This window comes from Lactuca saligna, chromosome 4 (genome assembly GCF_052625555.1).
Source record: "Lactuca saligna cultivar CGN05327 chromosome 4, ASM5262555v1, whole genome shotgun sequence".
Lineage (NCBI taxonomy): Eukaryota > Viridiplantae > Streptophyta > Magnoliopsida > Asterales > Asteraceae > Lactuca > Lactuca saligna.
This window is the reverse complement of record NC_136420.1, coordinates 53,970,774-53,986,944: the sequence shown is the minus strand read 5'-3', so window position 1 is coordinate 53,986,944 and position 16,171 is coordinate 53,970,774. Positions and strand designations below refer to the sequence as shown.

The following is a 16,171-nucleotide window of genomic DNA, read 5'->3' as shown; positions in this document are numbered from 1 at the left end:
GGTACCGTTTTTTCGGTTCCAAAACCAAAGAGAACTGAATTTTAAAGTATATTGCCATTTTCGTTAAATGCATTGAGTTGTTGCTTAGAAAAGTTTTGGAAGGGAGAAAGAAATTGATTCGTATGGGTGTTGTGTGCATTGTTTTTGGAATGGTTTAGCTTCATGTTTTGTAATAATTTTGTTCGTGTCTACAATCCAAATGTTTTTTTGTTTGGAATGCTTTGGCTTCATGCTTTGGAATGGGTTTGTTCATGTCTACAATTCAAATGTCTTTGTTTGGAATGGTTTTGGAATGATTTAGCTTCTTGTTTAAACAGTACAATCTATTTGATAAATAAAATCAAAATTCTTCTCTGGTTTAAACTAGGGTTTACATCTTAATTTTTAAATCATTTAAAATGAAATTAGCACAAATTTAAACCTACTAAAATAAAATTATAGATGAGATGTAGATTTACTACTCTCGTCAATATAAAAATAGGAGCAGGACCATCAAATATCCATAAAAATGAATTTGAACTATGCACGATACATGAGGTACACATCAATTCGATAAGGTCACAAATCACAATTTAAAATAGGACTACTAATATATATATATTTTTTTTCTATTTTTGTTTATATTAATTAGAAGACTTGCAATCTAAAATTTAAACTTTGCAAGTATTCAATCAACCGTTTCACACACATCAAATGGAGATATAAATGATAGGTGTGCCCACATGAAACAAAAGGGTGGAGCAAGAACGTAAGTAATTAAACAATAAGTTGCAAGATGCAAAGATAAAAACAGAGATAAATAGTGCTTCAACATGTCTATGACTCACGTATAAAGATTAATACTCAAACAATCACTAGGGAAGTACCACATGCTTGAAGAAAAGAACCTACCTTTTTGACATTTCTCAGTAATGTTATGAAAGATCTCATATCTTTTGCATGGTGACAGAGAGTCAGCCCATGACTCTGGTATTATATCAGTCCCATACGCCATATCGCTACAAAAGAAAGCATATTTTTCTGTTGTCTTTTCTTTTAGTGAAACCCATTTCATTTCACGAAAATCCATTTCCTCAAACGGAACTTTTAAACTATAACCATCCACCACATAAAGGTTTTCATCCGAGCTTACAAGCAACGGATAGATGAAGTGTCTCTTTGGAAAACTCTTGATTTCAAGTAATGTCAATTTGGGCTCTGAGCCAAGTCTCATTTCACACAAACCCCACCACTTGTTTAGGGCATACATCTTACCTTGGAAAACATGTAAATCAATAATGGGGATAGCACAGGAGACATGATTCCATGCATCTGTACCCACTATTGAAAACCATATTAAACGGGAGAATCTCTGAATAAGAACAAACAACCACCCAGATAGGGAAGGTGAAAAGATCAGGATAGCTCTGAATGGATTAAGATTTGGCGAACAGGGGACAGCAGGGAAATGAAGTTCATGCCTCGTGATAGGATTCACAAGCCAGTAATCGTTGGTTTTCAAAGATAACATCACCAAGTAACCACAAGTTAATCCGATACATTTAGTGTCAGTGGAATGGGGAAGTAGGGTTTTGCGCTTTTCTCCTTTAAAATCCTTTAGGTAGAAGTAGCACTCTTTCATATTTGCATCATTAGAGATCCACATCAACATGGGTGGTTTCAATGCCATAAACCTTTTCATGTTACAAAGTGCAAATGACCTCCATGACTTACAAACTCCACTGAATGAAAGAAAATCAAAGATTCCGAATTGCATTGTAACTAAAAAAAGCATATCATGGCTAAGATCTGACCAATGTGACACACCATGATTGTCACAAGTATTAAACCTTTTCTTCCTGCTAGATGAATCATCATGATTCTGGTTTCTAGTCGTACTCCTTGTCTTAGCCATTCCTACAATTGCGAAACAAAATTTAACTATTCAAGATTTTGGTAAATGTGAATTCTACATATGATATATGAGTTACGAAAACAGGACAAGCATACACTTAAAACCTTAAAAATACCAAACTCAAACAAACCCTAGATAATCCAATTTATTAAAATCATTGTCTATGTGCATATTATTGCATATCATCATCTGTGCTATGAGTCATGACCCAATTAAACCTTTTCTGTGACATTGATGAAATAGTTTAATAGGAAATAAAGCAATCTTACTGTTTTTTATCAGACATTATTAGAAAACAAAAACTTTAAGACAATTACTCAATTACAAAATTTGTAAACGAAAAGCAAAGTTAGCTTTGAATAGAAAAGGTTAAATTCCTAATATACAACTGGCTATAGCCTACAAGTCAATTACTAAATTACAATAGCAGAAAAAGCTGTGGAGAATCAAATGAGGGGCAATTAAAGGATCAATTAACCTCTTAACCAGAAAAACTATAATACGTTTGTTAGTAACATACTTCAAGAACTTAATAAACATTTAGGCCCTGATATACTCAATTACAAAAGCAGAAAAATCATCACTTCAAGAAGAGCTATGAACGAGTTCGAATCACAGATATAAACAATTAAACTACATAATCAAGTAATCAACGAAGCGAAGGTGGACAAAATAAAACAAAAAATTACCCGATTGATGGCTGTAAACAATTTCGGGAATTGGATAGAATCTAGAAATAGAACTTCGAGATTTTCGTTAGTCGTTACTTCCATAATCATAGCAATCGCTCAGTAGTTCCTGTCATGCGTATCGATAATGGGCCCCAATTTTGTGGTGAAACATAAAAACCTTTGGGCGGCCCTGCATAAAATTGAAATATTTTAGTATATCAATGCCGAAGTTCATTAATTTTTGGGATTATTTATTTAAAATAGTTTATGTTTTGTCTATTTTAGAAGTATTTAATACTAACTGACATAAAATAAATATTTAAATTAGTTTATATGATATTAAAATATAATTAATTAATAAGTTGTTTGTTAATGTTTGACAAATTTTGTCTAATATAAAATGATTAATGATTTTTTTTTCACATATTATTGATTTATATAGTTTTTTTGTATGCAAATGTTTATATTTTTATCATTTATAATATCTAACTAAACAACTAATGTGCCCATGAACTATTAACCAGTAAACAATAATTAACAAGATGCTGCTAAGTTACAAAATTGACAAACAATAAAGTATTAATAGAAACCTTAAAATATGGGAAGTGATTTGTACATTATTTTTTTTCTTCATAAACCAAAATTTATGTTTTAGAGATTTGTACAAATCATATTAAACATAAATTGCTGTGTGTGGATAAAAATCCAGTTTGTGCACCTATAGTTCACGCTACATAATCGTAATCTTGACACTTACAATTGGAGAACAATCGAACATGATAATGAAATTTATGGATTTCAATATATATAAAATACATATCTGTTTGTGTATAGATAATATAACACATGCATTTATGATGTGTAATCTTCACATTGAATTGGAATCCGAGTTCCTAAATTTGGTTACGTAATATCTCAAAACAAAAATGTGCATAAATCTTAATGGTAAAGTGGCATTTTTTTTGGAAGTAAAGACCTTAGTGGATGTATTTTTTATAAGAAACCCTTGAGATGAAATGGTTCAATTCTTGAGGGACAAAGAAGGTACATATAATTGACATTATTATTATTCAGGAACATTATGATTGTAAATATGTAGATTTAAGAGAGCCTGATGCAATACTATACATGTAAGCATATGTAAGTTTTAGTTGTTGTATGTGTATACCTATATATATTTTGTTAGAGATAGGAGATGAATAGATTGCTTGGATTCTCTGAAAATTGTGATTCACTATCAAATTGAAGTATTTCGATGGTACAGATCGAAAACTCAATTGGATGAAATTCAGAGAACAAAATCAGAGAATGTATGTGAAAATGTTCTTCTTGAAGATATACCAGAAAATGACCAAAAACGGCTATATGATTCCTATTTGAAAATTGTCAATAGACAGTTACAAACTGTCATCAAAACTACCAAACCTGTCATAAAACGGATTTTAGGAAAAAAGGGTAGACTTTTTAAAAAATTGGATTTTAATGCATTTTTTAATATAGCAACATAAACCAAATAAAATATTTTCATGTTGACCTAGCAACTCGACCCCAGCCAGGGGCTCTGCCCCTTGGACCCTGCCAGGTGGCAGGGGCTGCCATCCCTTGAACCTCGCTCCAACGGGCGCTGCCTCCATACCCCTGTTCATTTAGAGGTTTCGCGCCCCAAATAACAATGTACTTTGAATTTTGAAAAACTTGAACAAGTATGCACTCCTACATCATCCTAACTTGTTCAATATTCAACAAGATCACTTTTGATCAACAAATTTAATCTTATTACACTTAAATAATATTGATGATATTAAATCACCAACATATTTAAAGTACTTCGTAAGATAAGCGTAGGTTTTTTTTATCGTTACAAAGTTTTATGAAACCTTTTCCTCCCCTTCTATCCAAAAATTGGGAGAAAATATTTGGGAAAAAAAAAAAAAAAAACCTTACTCTATTTCTTATAAGATAGAATAGATGATTCAGCCTGGGTTCTCAAAGTGCCATGTTTGGTAAAGCTCTAGGGAAAATCAAACTAAACGACGACAAGTTCCCCATGATTAGGGGACTAATGGGTATCTTTCTTTTGCGTTTTCTGTTTTCTCTTGTCGCTAGAGCAATCTTCAATACGACTACATGTCTAATTTAGGTTATGTTTGACGGACTAGCTGAAAAAGCTAGATGTTAGCTGAAAAGCTAACTGATGGCTGAAAAGCTAGCTGATGGCTGAAAAGCTAGCTGTTGATTTCACTTGGTAGATAAATCTTAATATACATTTACACCCCTTGAGTAGACCAGCACATACCCTAAAAAACTCAGTCCAACTCATTTGTGTAAAAAAGTCGACTAATATATCACTATTTAGTGATAAAAATCTAAATCGCTTTATATATTTCTCAGGTAACTTTACAATGACGAATGCACATTCGTGTACTCTTCCCGGCGACGAGAATCATCGACGCTTACCTTTCCTCTCTTCACACTGACGAATTGATCTGTCCCGACTTCGCCATCTCTTTTTATCGACGTAATCGTCGTCAATTTCAGGTAATCAAACCTCCTTAGGGTTCATAAGGTTGTAGATTATTTCATTCGTTGTTCGTAATTGGCATTGATTTCAAGTGCTCTTCCCGACAACCAAAGCCCTTTCCAGCACGCTCTTGTCGACGACACCCTATTGTGACCATTTAATGACTGATTGGCACATACATGAATACAAATTCGATTATATGGCCTGAATCTCTATCTCAGCAATATCATGATATTTTTAGCCCTAAATTCTCTGTTCTCAATTTATATCTCAGGTATACAATTTATTTTCTCACCTCAACTTGTATGTTGATGTTTCTATTAGATTATTGATGTCCTTTAGGCTAAATTTGATGGATCGATAGCTTTAGATGAATAAAGTTGAAACATTCTTGCTTGAATTGTATCCTAGCGTCAATTGTCTATTAGTCATTAGTCATGGCGAGTCTTGGTCTCTTGGAGGATTTTCTATATTAAATTAGGGTTTTTTTTACTGATTTCACTAATTTTTTTCAGTAGTTTCTGCCACTAATGACATCAACTGTTAATCAACATTAAATCTTATCTTAGATTGTTACATAATCTTTAAAGTTGCCTATTGCTTAAATCGTTTACATTCTCTAAAGGAATTTAGAAATTGAATCCAAAGGTGATAACAAAAATATAGAATGCAATGAAAAATATTTCGTCCATGTATATTATTACAGATCATTGATGATGTTTTTATAGAGATGCTTGTGGATGTTAATTACTTTTTTTTTAGGATGACCGAGTTGTTTAATGAGGAAATTGAAGAGGATGATGAGCCATGGAACCAAGATCCTTTGAAAGATGTAATTAACTAACTACAAGAAACTCGTAAAGTGTCTTTTAGGTTATACAATTTGTTTACATGATTTGGATGTTTTCTTTTTAGGAATAAGATGATACAAACTATGTAGAAGAAAAAGAGGTTACAGAAGTTTTTGATAGTAACTTTGATGAAGATGTATGTATCATGTGGTTCACCTTGATTTGAATTTCACTGTGAAGATTGGTTAAACTATTTGTCTTAACAAACTAAATAACATAAAATGCCTAAAATGCCCCTATTTCTCCTGAACTAATAAGATGCTCTCTAATTGTTAGATTCCGAAACTACCCCTATCTAAACTAACCTGACTAAAGAGGGTGCCTAACACATCTGGTTCACCTTGATTTGAATTTCACTATGAAGATTGGTTGATTTTATTGACCAAATTACTTGGTTTGACTACAAAATCAGAGCCAGAAGAGGAAGTAGTAAATGAGCCAGATGAAAGGTTAGATTTTTGTAGTTGACATAAAGTGAAAAATAAAAAATTAAATCTTGAATGTAGATTCTATGTAGGAAGAGGTTTAAGAAGAGATAGACGTTTTCCGAGAAAGCAATTGCCAAAGAAAAAAAGTAGAAGGTTGTTTCAGAACCTGATTGTTGTAACAAGTAAGAAATAAGAAGACCATGAAGTTCTTCATGATTAAATTTACTAATAATGGGGTGTCATTTCAATCACAGATTCCTACATGAGCCCTCCATGTGAGTAGTTACTTATTTAACTGTATTTTGAATTGTTTTTATTTATTTTTTGACAGCAAGTTACAAGGAAGTTACAAGTATTGATTCCAGAAAAAGCCAATACGAGGTGATTCAAACTAGCATGAAGTTTGGGGAATAAGTTCCACTATAATGAAGTTTTAAGTTTTTTTTTATTTCTTTTATTAGTTATTTTTATGTTTAGTGTGTACTTTCTTCCACATTTAGACTTATTTGACATTTATGCAAACATTTAATTCAATGGAGTTTTTCTTATTTTCCATGGATGACAATATAATAAGTTTCTATAATTTATATTATAGCAAAAAATTGTGTATATAAGTAACATTAATTCTAGAATTGTATGGATATTTATGACACAAAATGTTACAAAATATTTTCATGCACCGTAGCAAATAATAAGTGCCACTAAAAGTGGAATAAACTCTTGAACGACACGAGTAATTACCGGCACAAAATGTATCCCACAAAATATTTTTGTTCTACTGTGACAAATAAAAAAGTGTTACTAAAGACTTAAAACACTGCAGCGACAAAATCGAAAAGCGTCACTAAAAGGTTTTAGTGGGAGCGCTTCTAGTGGCACTTTGTAATTGTGTCGCTGATTCTCTAAGAGACCTTTAGTGGCACTTTTTTAGGTATTTAGTGGCACTTTTTGCGTGCCGTTAAATGACATTTTATTTGTAGTGACACCCCTTAATTAATTATAGAAACACATATTCTTACATGTCCTTTTATGTAATTTTATATATTTTAGCTAGTTTTTCAGCTAGTTTTACCAAACGTTATTTTTTATCAGCTAGTTTTTCAGCTATTAGCTAGCTTTTTATTTAACAGTTAGTTTTTCAGCCATCAACTAGCTTTTCAGCTAACAGTTAGTTTTTCAGCTAGTCCGCCAAACATAGCCTAAGTAGCTTTACAAAAAGCTAGCTTATCAGCTACTTTTTGTCTTACCAAAAACGGCAACATAAAAAAGCTTGAAAAATAAGCTAGATGTAAAAAAAGTTACTTGTACAACTATAATTTAAGATTCAACCATTTATTTGCTGAATAAAATCAAAATCCTTTTGCTTGTTTAAAGTAGGATATACAGAATAGTAAAATTTTAAAGTGATATTACAATTAATACATACTTTTAAAGATATAGAAAGATTACATTCGTCAATATATGTCAACTGACAATCGTGAATTTGAATTTTGAAAGTTTTATATCCACCTTTTTGAATTTCACACACACAAAAGGGAGATATGGTCTATTTTTATACAATAAGTTGCAACAACATGCATGTCTTGAAAGAACCCAACATAAGCAAATACCAAAAAAAAAAAAAAAAAAAAAAAAAAAGAGTTTATAGTCTATGATCACTCATTTATATGATCAACATTCAAACAACGATCTGGGAAGTACCACTTGTCTACAGCAAAAAACCTATGTTTTCGACTTTTATCACTAGTGTCAATGAAGCGTTCATATCTCTCAAATTTCAACAGAGGGTCAACAGAGTCAACCCATGACTCCGGTTTAATAGCAGCATCATACCTCCACACACTAAGAAAGAAAGCAAGTTCTCCAATTGTCCTTTCTTTTTGTGTCACCCATTTCATTTCATCAAGATCTAATAGCTGAACCATGTCAGAATATTCTAGAAAGATATCCATCACATAAAGTTTTTCATCCCAACTTACAAACCCAGGATATAAAAACTGTGGCTTCAACATATCCTTGATTTTGAGTAATGTCAATTTAGGGTTTGGAGTGAGTACCATTTCACATACAACACCATACACATCTATCGTATATATCTTCCCCTTGAAAGCATGTAAATCAAGGATGTAGGAAGTAGAGACATGATTCCATACAGCTTTACCCGATACAGAAAAGCATATTTCACGCTGGGATTGATTTAACACATCAAACACCCACCCATTTATTGTACGTGAAAAGACGAGGATAGCCTTGACTCCATTTGGAAAAAGAGGGGCATTGAAAGGAACACATGGGAAATGAAGTTGATGCCTTGTGATAGGATTCACAAGCCACAAGTCTTTGGTTTCCTCCCCTAACAAGATTAAGTAGCCACAAGTTAAGCCGATACAAGTCCTTCCAGATGAATTGGGAATCATGGTTTTGAACTTTCTTCCTTCAAAGTCCTCCAGACAGCAGTAGCACTCTTTCTTCTTATAAGAAGGATCAGAGATGGACATCAACATCGGTGGTTTGGATGCCATAAAAATCTTCTTATTATCGAGTGCGAGTGACCTCCATGACTTGCAAACTCCACTGAATGCAACAAAATCAATGACTCCAAGTTGCATCATAACTAAAAAAAGTAAATCATGGTTAAGTTCTAACCAAGGTGCCACACCACCATGGTCATAAGTCTTGAACCTCTTCTTCCTGCTAGATGATGATGCATCATCATGATTCTGCTTTCTGGTCATACTCCTTGTCTTAGCCATTCCTATACTTAGCAAAAGTAAAATACATACTTCTATGCATATACACAAACACTACCTAAAATGTGGCAAGAAAAAGATAAAATAAGTAGAAATATGAAAAGGATCCTACCCCACACGCCATTCAACCTTTTTGTGACATTGATGGAAAGATTAAAAAAAATGAAAGCAGTGTTACTGTTTTTACTAGAAAATATTTTTAAAGAAGAGCGTGAAGGCAATTACTCAATTACATAATTTGTAAACGAAAGCAGCTTTTGACTTAAATAACTCAATTAATCGATTACAAAAGCAGATAAAGCTGTGAAGAAATTAGAGGACTAAAGAAAACACGAATCAAATGATATTAAAGAATCAAGAATGAAAATACCAATAACCCACGTATCAAATGGATCAAAGTGCAAATTTCTACAGTAACATACTTCAAGAAATCAATAAACATTTAAGCTCTGATTTACTCCATTACAAAAACAGAAAATCATTATTTCAAGAAGAGTTATAAGCGACTACTGAATCGCATAGATATAAACAATTAAAACTTACATAATCAAGTAATCAACCAAGTGAAATTGAAATAATAAAACTGGCAAAAAAATTACCTTATTGAAGGTGGTGAACGATTTAGAAGAATCGGCTAGAGTTTATAGGTTTAAGAATTAATCGGTAGATAAAACTCCAAGATAACTGTTGCTTCCATGATAGCAATCGCTGCGAGTAATTTCCATGTTGTTGAACCCATGATTCGATGACGATATCTCCTCTAGTTCTATTCGCTACAAGTTAATTGCTAATGCCGTAATGCGTATCTGTTTTCAAACCAAATAATTGGAACAAATTGAATATCAACTTTTTGTTTAACAAAATCAACCAAAAACTCAATTGATTAAGAACTAAACAAACAATCTAACTACAATCCATACAAGAACAGTATCGTGACAAGAAACTTACGCCTTAAATCAAGAGCAACTTCTAACACCTCTTATCAAAGGATCCAAGAACTCAGATTACACAACCAGAAGATTGATCTTAATGCAAGAACAGCGAAAGAGGGCAATCAGAGAGAAAACCCTCAAATGTTAGAGTTGTGGATCAAGGACTCAGATTACAAACTCTTATCAAAGGATCCAAGAACTCAGATTATATGAATTTAGCAAGTGTCTTCCAATTTTTACAGTGTATTTTCCATTCTCCCGTACAACAACGCGTATTTCTTCAAAATACTGCTCCACTTGACAGCTTCAGTCCTCCAACTCTTTCCTGATTCACTTTTAACCCAAAAATGTTTAGAATTCACACTTTATAACCTGAAAACAAAAGCAGCGTCTAAGAACCAAAAACTTATTGAATAAACCAAGATTGAATAATCCAAGAGCAAAATTGAATAATCCAAGAGCATTTTGACAGTATCCATAAAAAGCCCAATTCTGACAAACAAAAAAGTAAGGCCCTTTTCGGGCCCAAACTTTACATCATCTGGGCCTTGTATAAACTATAAAGCTCAAATAGATCAATCTCAACGTAGTGGTCGACAAAAATTATCTTCTTGCTCTCTCACAATGATTGAAAATTATGGATTTCCATATATAAAAATTTAAAAGTACATATGTAAGTCGGAAGGTTAGTGAATATATGTGGTTTCTTACAACTATATTACAGACATTATTAAAGTATAATAAATATACCATAAAATAATATTATATAAATATGTTTATCGGATTGAAGAAATACATGTGTTAAAACATAAAACCTATAAAACTAACGATTATTGATAGTTTAGATTATGTAAATGAGGGATACTTATACTTTTTATAATGATTGTCGATGGTGTACATCTTTTTAAAGTTTTATAAACAAACTATGAATTAGATACAGCTAGAAAATAATTATATAATCTAGGACTAAAATTATAATGTGTACGTTTGTCGTTAAGAAAAAATTAAAAAAAAAAAAAAAAAAAAAAAAAAAAAAAAAAAAAAAAACCCTATCCATATGGTATTATAGTACCATCTTTAACCATGCTCCTTTTTTTTATTAAAAAAATGTAAAAATATTGTAAATAATTATTAATCACCAACTCTTCTATTTTTTACCCCAACAAAATTCTAAATATATTCCTTTTTTCTTAACGTTTATATGTTTTTATAGGTAACACTTCTATTTATTATATTTTTCAAATATATCTAATAAATTTGTTACAATAAATATAAGCAAACAGATAATTTTAATATAAATAATTCAAATTTAATGTGATGTAACTAAATTAACCCAAAATTGAAACAAATTAAATAAGATTAGATATATTTAAAACTTAAACTTGATGACCAAAATATGAAAAGTGAAACTTCAATACTATTTTGGTGCAAATGAATTGTGATACTACAAAATTGGAATAAAACTATTCATAAAACTATATCTCATCTAAAAATAGCTAGAGTTAAGTATAGAGATGGTTTACACTATTTTTTTTACAACATTTTTAGGCATTTTATGCATTTTTAGCTCGTTTATTTCGCATATTAGTATAGTATTTTTGTTAAACTAATGTATTTTATATATGTTCGGGACATTATGTAGTTTTTTTATAGAATTTTATGACTACTGTAATTTTACGGTGTTTTGGGAATGTTAGAAGCTTACAATATGTTTGGTATGATGTTTGAGAGTTTGCCTATCAATTTAGGGACCAACATGCATAAAATGAAAAATTCAAGTTTTCGGAATCAAGACTTCGGAGTTCAAAGACCACCCAAGTCGTATGATTGTATTCATTCATTTCATATCAGATATTAGTTTGGAAATAAGAGCAAAAATAGGCATAGTACTTTCAAGAGTGATACATGTCGCAAAGGTCATGTGTGTTGGGAAGACACTAGAAAAAAGCAATGTCCTTTGGTTGGAACACAAGATCACACAACCTACTTTGGAAGGGCAAATGCAGTGGGTTGTTAGCAAAAAAACAAGGGATAATGACTTAGGAGGGTAATAAGGTTTTCAGTTTGTCCGTATTATATCACTAAGGTTTTTTTGTGTATATTAGACCAATATGGTTGTTATTACCGTTTAAAAATAGTCCTTTTACCGGTTTTAATGAGTAAAAAATGACTATTTTTAAAACGGTAATAACAACCATATTGATCTAATACACACAAAAAAAAATAACTACTTTGTCATGTGTCAATCATTTAGAACTTCTCATTAATTAAATTGTCACTTGTCACTCTTTGGTTTTGTCTCAAAAAAGAAATTGCTACTTGTCATTCTTTGCTTTTTCCTCATTAATTAAAAATTTAAAATGTCATTAATTGCTTCCTCCCTTTTAAACAAATGTAACCGTCATCACAAGTTTAAATTGTAATACTTATTACCTAATTTATTATTATTATTATTATTATTATTATTATTATTATTATTAGGGCTAACAATCACATACAACAATCACGTCACCTTTATATAATCCCTTCATATAAATCCCTGCATAAAACTCATCATTTTCTTACCACAGTTGTAATGTAATTCAAACATTCAATCTTATATATAATTTAATTTTGAAATAAAAACAATATAAACAACTATATTTGCTCTTATATATATTTTATTATATATTATTGTTATTGTTTTTTCATTAGTTCACAAATAAATATTGTATGATATACATACATATATATATATATATATATATATATATATATATATATATATATATATATATCCCTATCTAATAAAAGAATAGCTACTTTGTCATGTGTCAATCATTTAGAACTTCTCATTAATTAAATTATCACTTGTCACTCTTTGGTTTTGTCTCAAAAAAAAAATTTGTCACTTTTTGTTTTTTCCTCATTAATTAAAATTTTAAAATGTCATTAATTGCCTCCTCCCTTTTACACAAATGTAACCATCATCACAAGTTTAAATTGTAATACTTATTACCTAATTTATTATTATTATTATTATTATTATTATTATTATTATTATTATTATTATTATTATTATTATTATTATTATTATTAGAGCTAACAATCACATACAACAATCACGTCACCTTTATATAATCCCTTCAATTTTATAAATCCCTGCATAAAACCCATCATTTTCTTACCACAGTTGTAATATAATTCAAACATTCAATCTTATATATAATTTAATTTTGAAATAAAAACAATATAAACAACTATATTTACTCTTATATATATTTTATTATATATTATTGTTATTGTTTTTTCATTAGTTCACAAATAAATATTGTATGATTTCACAGCACTATAAAGTCTATTTTGAATTTAAAACAACAATTATAATTTTATATAACTAGAAAATATATATTTACTAATAATTTATTTATAATAATTGATTCGTAATTATAACTTTTTTTACAAAAAAAATAATTTATTTTATAACCGTGGTTCCCACGGGTTATAACCTAGTGTGTGTGTGTGTATATATATATATATATATATATATATATATATATATATATATATATATATATATATATATATATATATATATATATATGCTTATGTTTGAAACCTTTTGATATTAGTTGCACGCGTTCAAAGATAAAATACTTATCGTGGACAATCTTTTTAACTATTAACAATTTGGTGTGAATTATCGTTTTTCTTTATTATGTTTTGACGTATTACACTAAACTTTTTAATATAACGTCCAATTTATTTTATTATATTGATGCAGCATATTTTTAATTTAAAAGAGATGTCAGAACATGTATTTTTTATAAGATATCGGGGTTCCCTAAAACGGAATAAAGATTTTATTATGAATTATTGTAAACCCGATAAGATACCCGAAACCCGGCGGAAAACCCAAAACCTAATGGGGCACCCCGATAAAATACCCGAAAGATATTGGGCGGGTTTGGGATACCATGTCGCGCCCCGAACCGCGACGTTGTCATTCCTAATTTGATTTCACAGCACTATGAAGTCTATTTTGAATTTATTAGCCGTCAAGAGCCAAATGGAAACCTTTGTTTCTATCATTTGTAATTTTAATTGACATTTAATTCATCGTTTAGACTTGAGATCGTTTTTAAACATATTATACTAAAAAACTAATTTCTAGTTTTTAGTTCGCAATTTCGTTTATTATTTGATTAATCTCTTTGGATTGATGTTAAAACAAGTTGTGGTTTATTAATTTATGTATTGTTTTATCAAAATTGCATGAATCTTTATTTGTTTTGTGGGTTACCTAAAATATATAAATTATAGTATTGTTATTCGTTTCTTGAAATCCATAATAACGACGTATTTACAATTTGTGAAGCAGGTTCTTGTGGCTAGTCATCAAATGGTTCAGCATATTTCTTGGTTAATTGTGATCCATATGGCTTTTACATCTTAACCACATACTTGTTTGGCTCAGTGGTAATGTCTTCATATAAATTAATTGCATTGTAACAATCACATTTAATTTAACTTTTCTCACTTGAACAAATAAACATGATGCAAAGATACTGTTAGAAAAAGGGATGAATAGATTGCTTGGATTCTCTGAAAGTCGTGATTCACTATCAAATTGAAGTATTTCGATGGTATAGATCGAATACTCAATTGGATGAAATTCAGAGAATGAAATTTGAGAATGTATATGAAAATGTTCTTCAACATGTACCAGAATATTGACCAAAAAACGGATACATCAATCTTATCTGAAAACTATCAACAGACAGTTACAAACTGTCATAAAACTACCAAACTGTCATTAAACGGATGTCATGGAATAAAGGGTCAACTTTCTAAAATTGGATTTTTGATGCAATTTTTAATATAGCTCGATCCCAGCCAGGGGCTCTGCCCCTTGGACCCCGCCAGGGGCTGCCGCCCCTGGGACCCCGCTCCCAGGGGCGCTGCCCCGGACCCCCGTTCGTTTAGGGGCTTCGCCCCTAAATAGCAATGTACTTTAAATCTTGAAAAACTTGAACAAGTGTGCACTCCTAGACCATCCTAACTTGTTCAATATTCAACAAGATCATTTTTGGTCAACAAATTTAATCCTATTACACTTAAATAATATTTGATGATATAAAATCACCAACAGAGACTTGGTGGCATTTGGTATGTAATAATCAAAGAAGAAGTTAAATTAAGAATTTCGGGGAAAGGAAAAAAAAAGTAAATTATTGAAATTGTCTATGTGGTTTGGTCAAAATTGTACGTTTGGTCCCTAAGTTTTTTTTTGCACTCGGATCGTCCTTATGGTTTGATTTTGTTGCGTTTTTCGTCTCTATGGTTTGGTAAAAATTGCATGTTTGGTCCCTAACTTTATGTATGTAAAGGACGAAAAATGCAACAAAATAAAACCACAAGAACGAAAAACGAAACAAAATCAAACCACAAGGATGATTCGAGTGCAAAAAAAAATTAGGTACCAAACGTGTCATTTTGACCAAACCATAAGGACGATTTCAATAATTTACTCAAAAAAAAATCTTATTTCGATGCCATAAAAATAAAATAGAGCATGAGCATTTCTCACGGAACGTGATTCCTTCTATTGATTGATTTTTATTCTATAAAGGAGTTTTTTTTTTTTTTTTTTTTTTTTAATTCCTGGGAATGAAATGATATATTTATAATTATAAAATATTTTTATTCATATAGTTTTCAGCACTATTGATCTTTTTAAAATTTCAAAAATCTTGAAATTAAATATTATTTTAAAATAAAAAAGATATATTTTATTTATATCTATATTTCAAGATTTCATTGTATGTAGTTTTTTTATAATTCTTTTAAATCATATATCATTTTTTTGAACTTGTAAAACATATAACATGTACTTTAAACCAAATAAAATATGTTCATGTTAAATTTATTTGGACATGTATCTTTCTTTAATTCATGGTTATTATTGAAAAACAATATTTTTTTTCTTTATTTATCAACTATATGAGTGACCTCGCATTGTGGGGTCCGGATGTGTGAACTTTTTTTGGTTGATTGTTTATAAAATGTTTCTACATGTGAAAAATTTGGACGGAACGTGTTTGTTGATATTTATTGGCAAGACTAGTAAGCAACTAAAAAGAAA

The 16,171-nt window shown here is 30.4% G+C and overlaps 2 protein-coding genes across 4 annotated transcripts; both read right to left on the bottom strand.

Moving 5' to 3' along the window:
* Positions 1-800: 800 nt before the first annotated feature.
* On the bottom strand, positions 801-2,689 carry LOC145038509 (uncharacterized). The gene is made up of 2 exons (XM_078986844.1): positions 2,584-2,689; positions 801-1,896 (listed from the first exon to the last, which is right to left on the bottom strand). The coding sequence occupies exon 2, from the start codon at positions 1,892-1,894 to the stop codon at positions 824-826; it is 1,071 nt and encodes a 356-aa protein (XP_078842970.1). The 5' UTR covers positions 1,895-1,896; positions 2,584-2,689; the 3' UTR covers positions 801-823.
* A 5,088-nt stretch (positions 2,690-7,777) lies between these two features.
* On the bottom strand, positions 7,778-10,293 carry LOC145041888 (uncharacterized). Of its 3 annotated transcripts, XM_078990104.1 has the most exons (4): positions 10,064-10,293; positions 9,715-9,921; positions 9,012-9,120; positions 7,778-8,939 (listed from the first exon to the last, which is right to left on the bottom strand). In XM_078990104.1, exons 3-4 carry the CDS (start codon positions 9,116-9,118, stop codon positions 8,021-8,023), a joined length of 1,026 nt encoding a protein of 341 aa, XP_078846230.1. In that variant the 5' UTR covers positions 9,119-9,120; positions 9,715-9,921; positions 10,064-10,293; the 3' UTR covers positions 7,778-8,020. The 3 variants fall into 3 exon arrangements, with proteins under 3 accessions (XP_078846230.1, XP_078846227.1, XP_078846228.1); XM_078990101.1 differs by having other exon boundaries at positions 7,779-9,173; XM_078990102.1 differs by having other exon boundaries at positions 7,779-9,120.
* Positions 10,294-16,171: the final 5,878 nt, after the last annotated feature.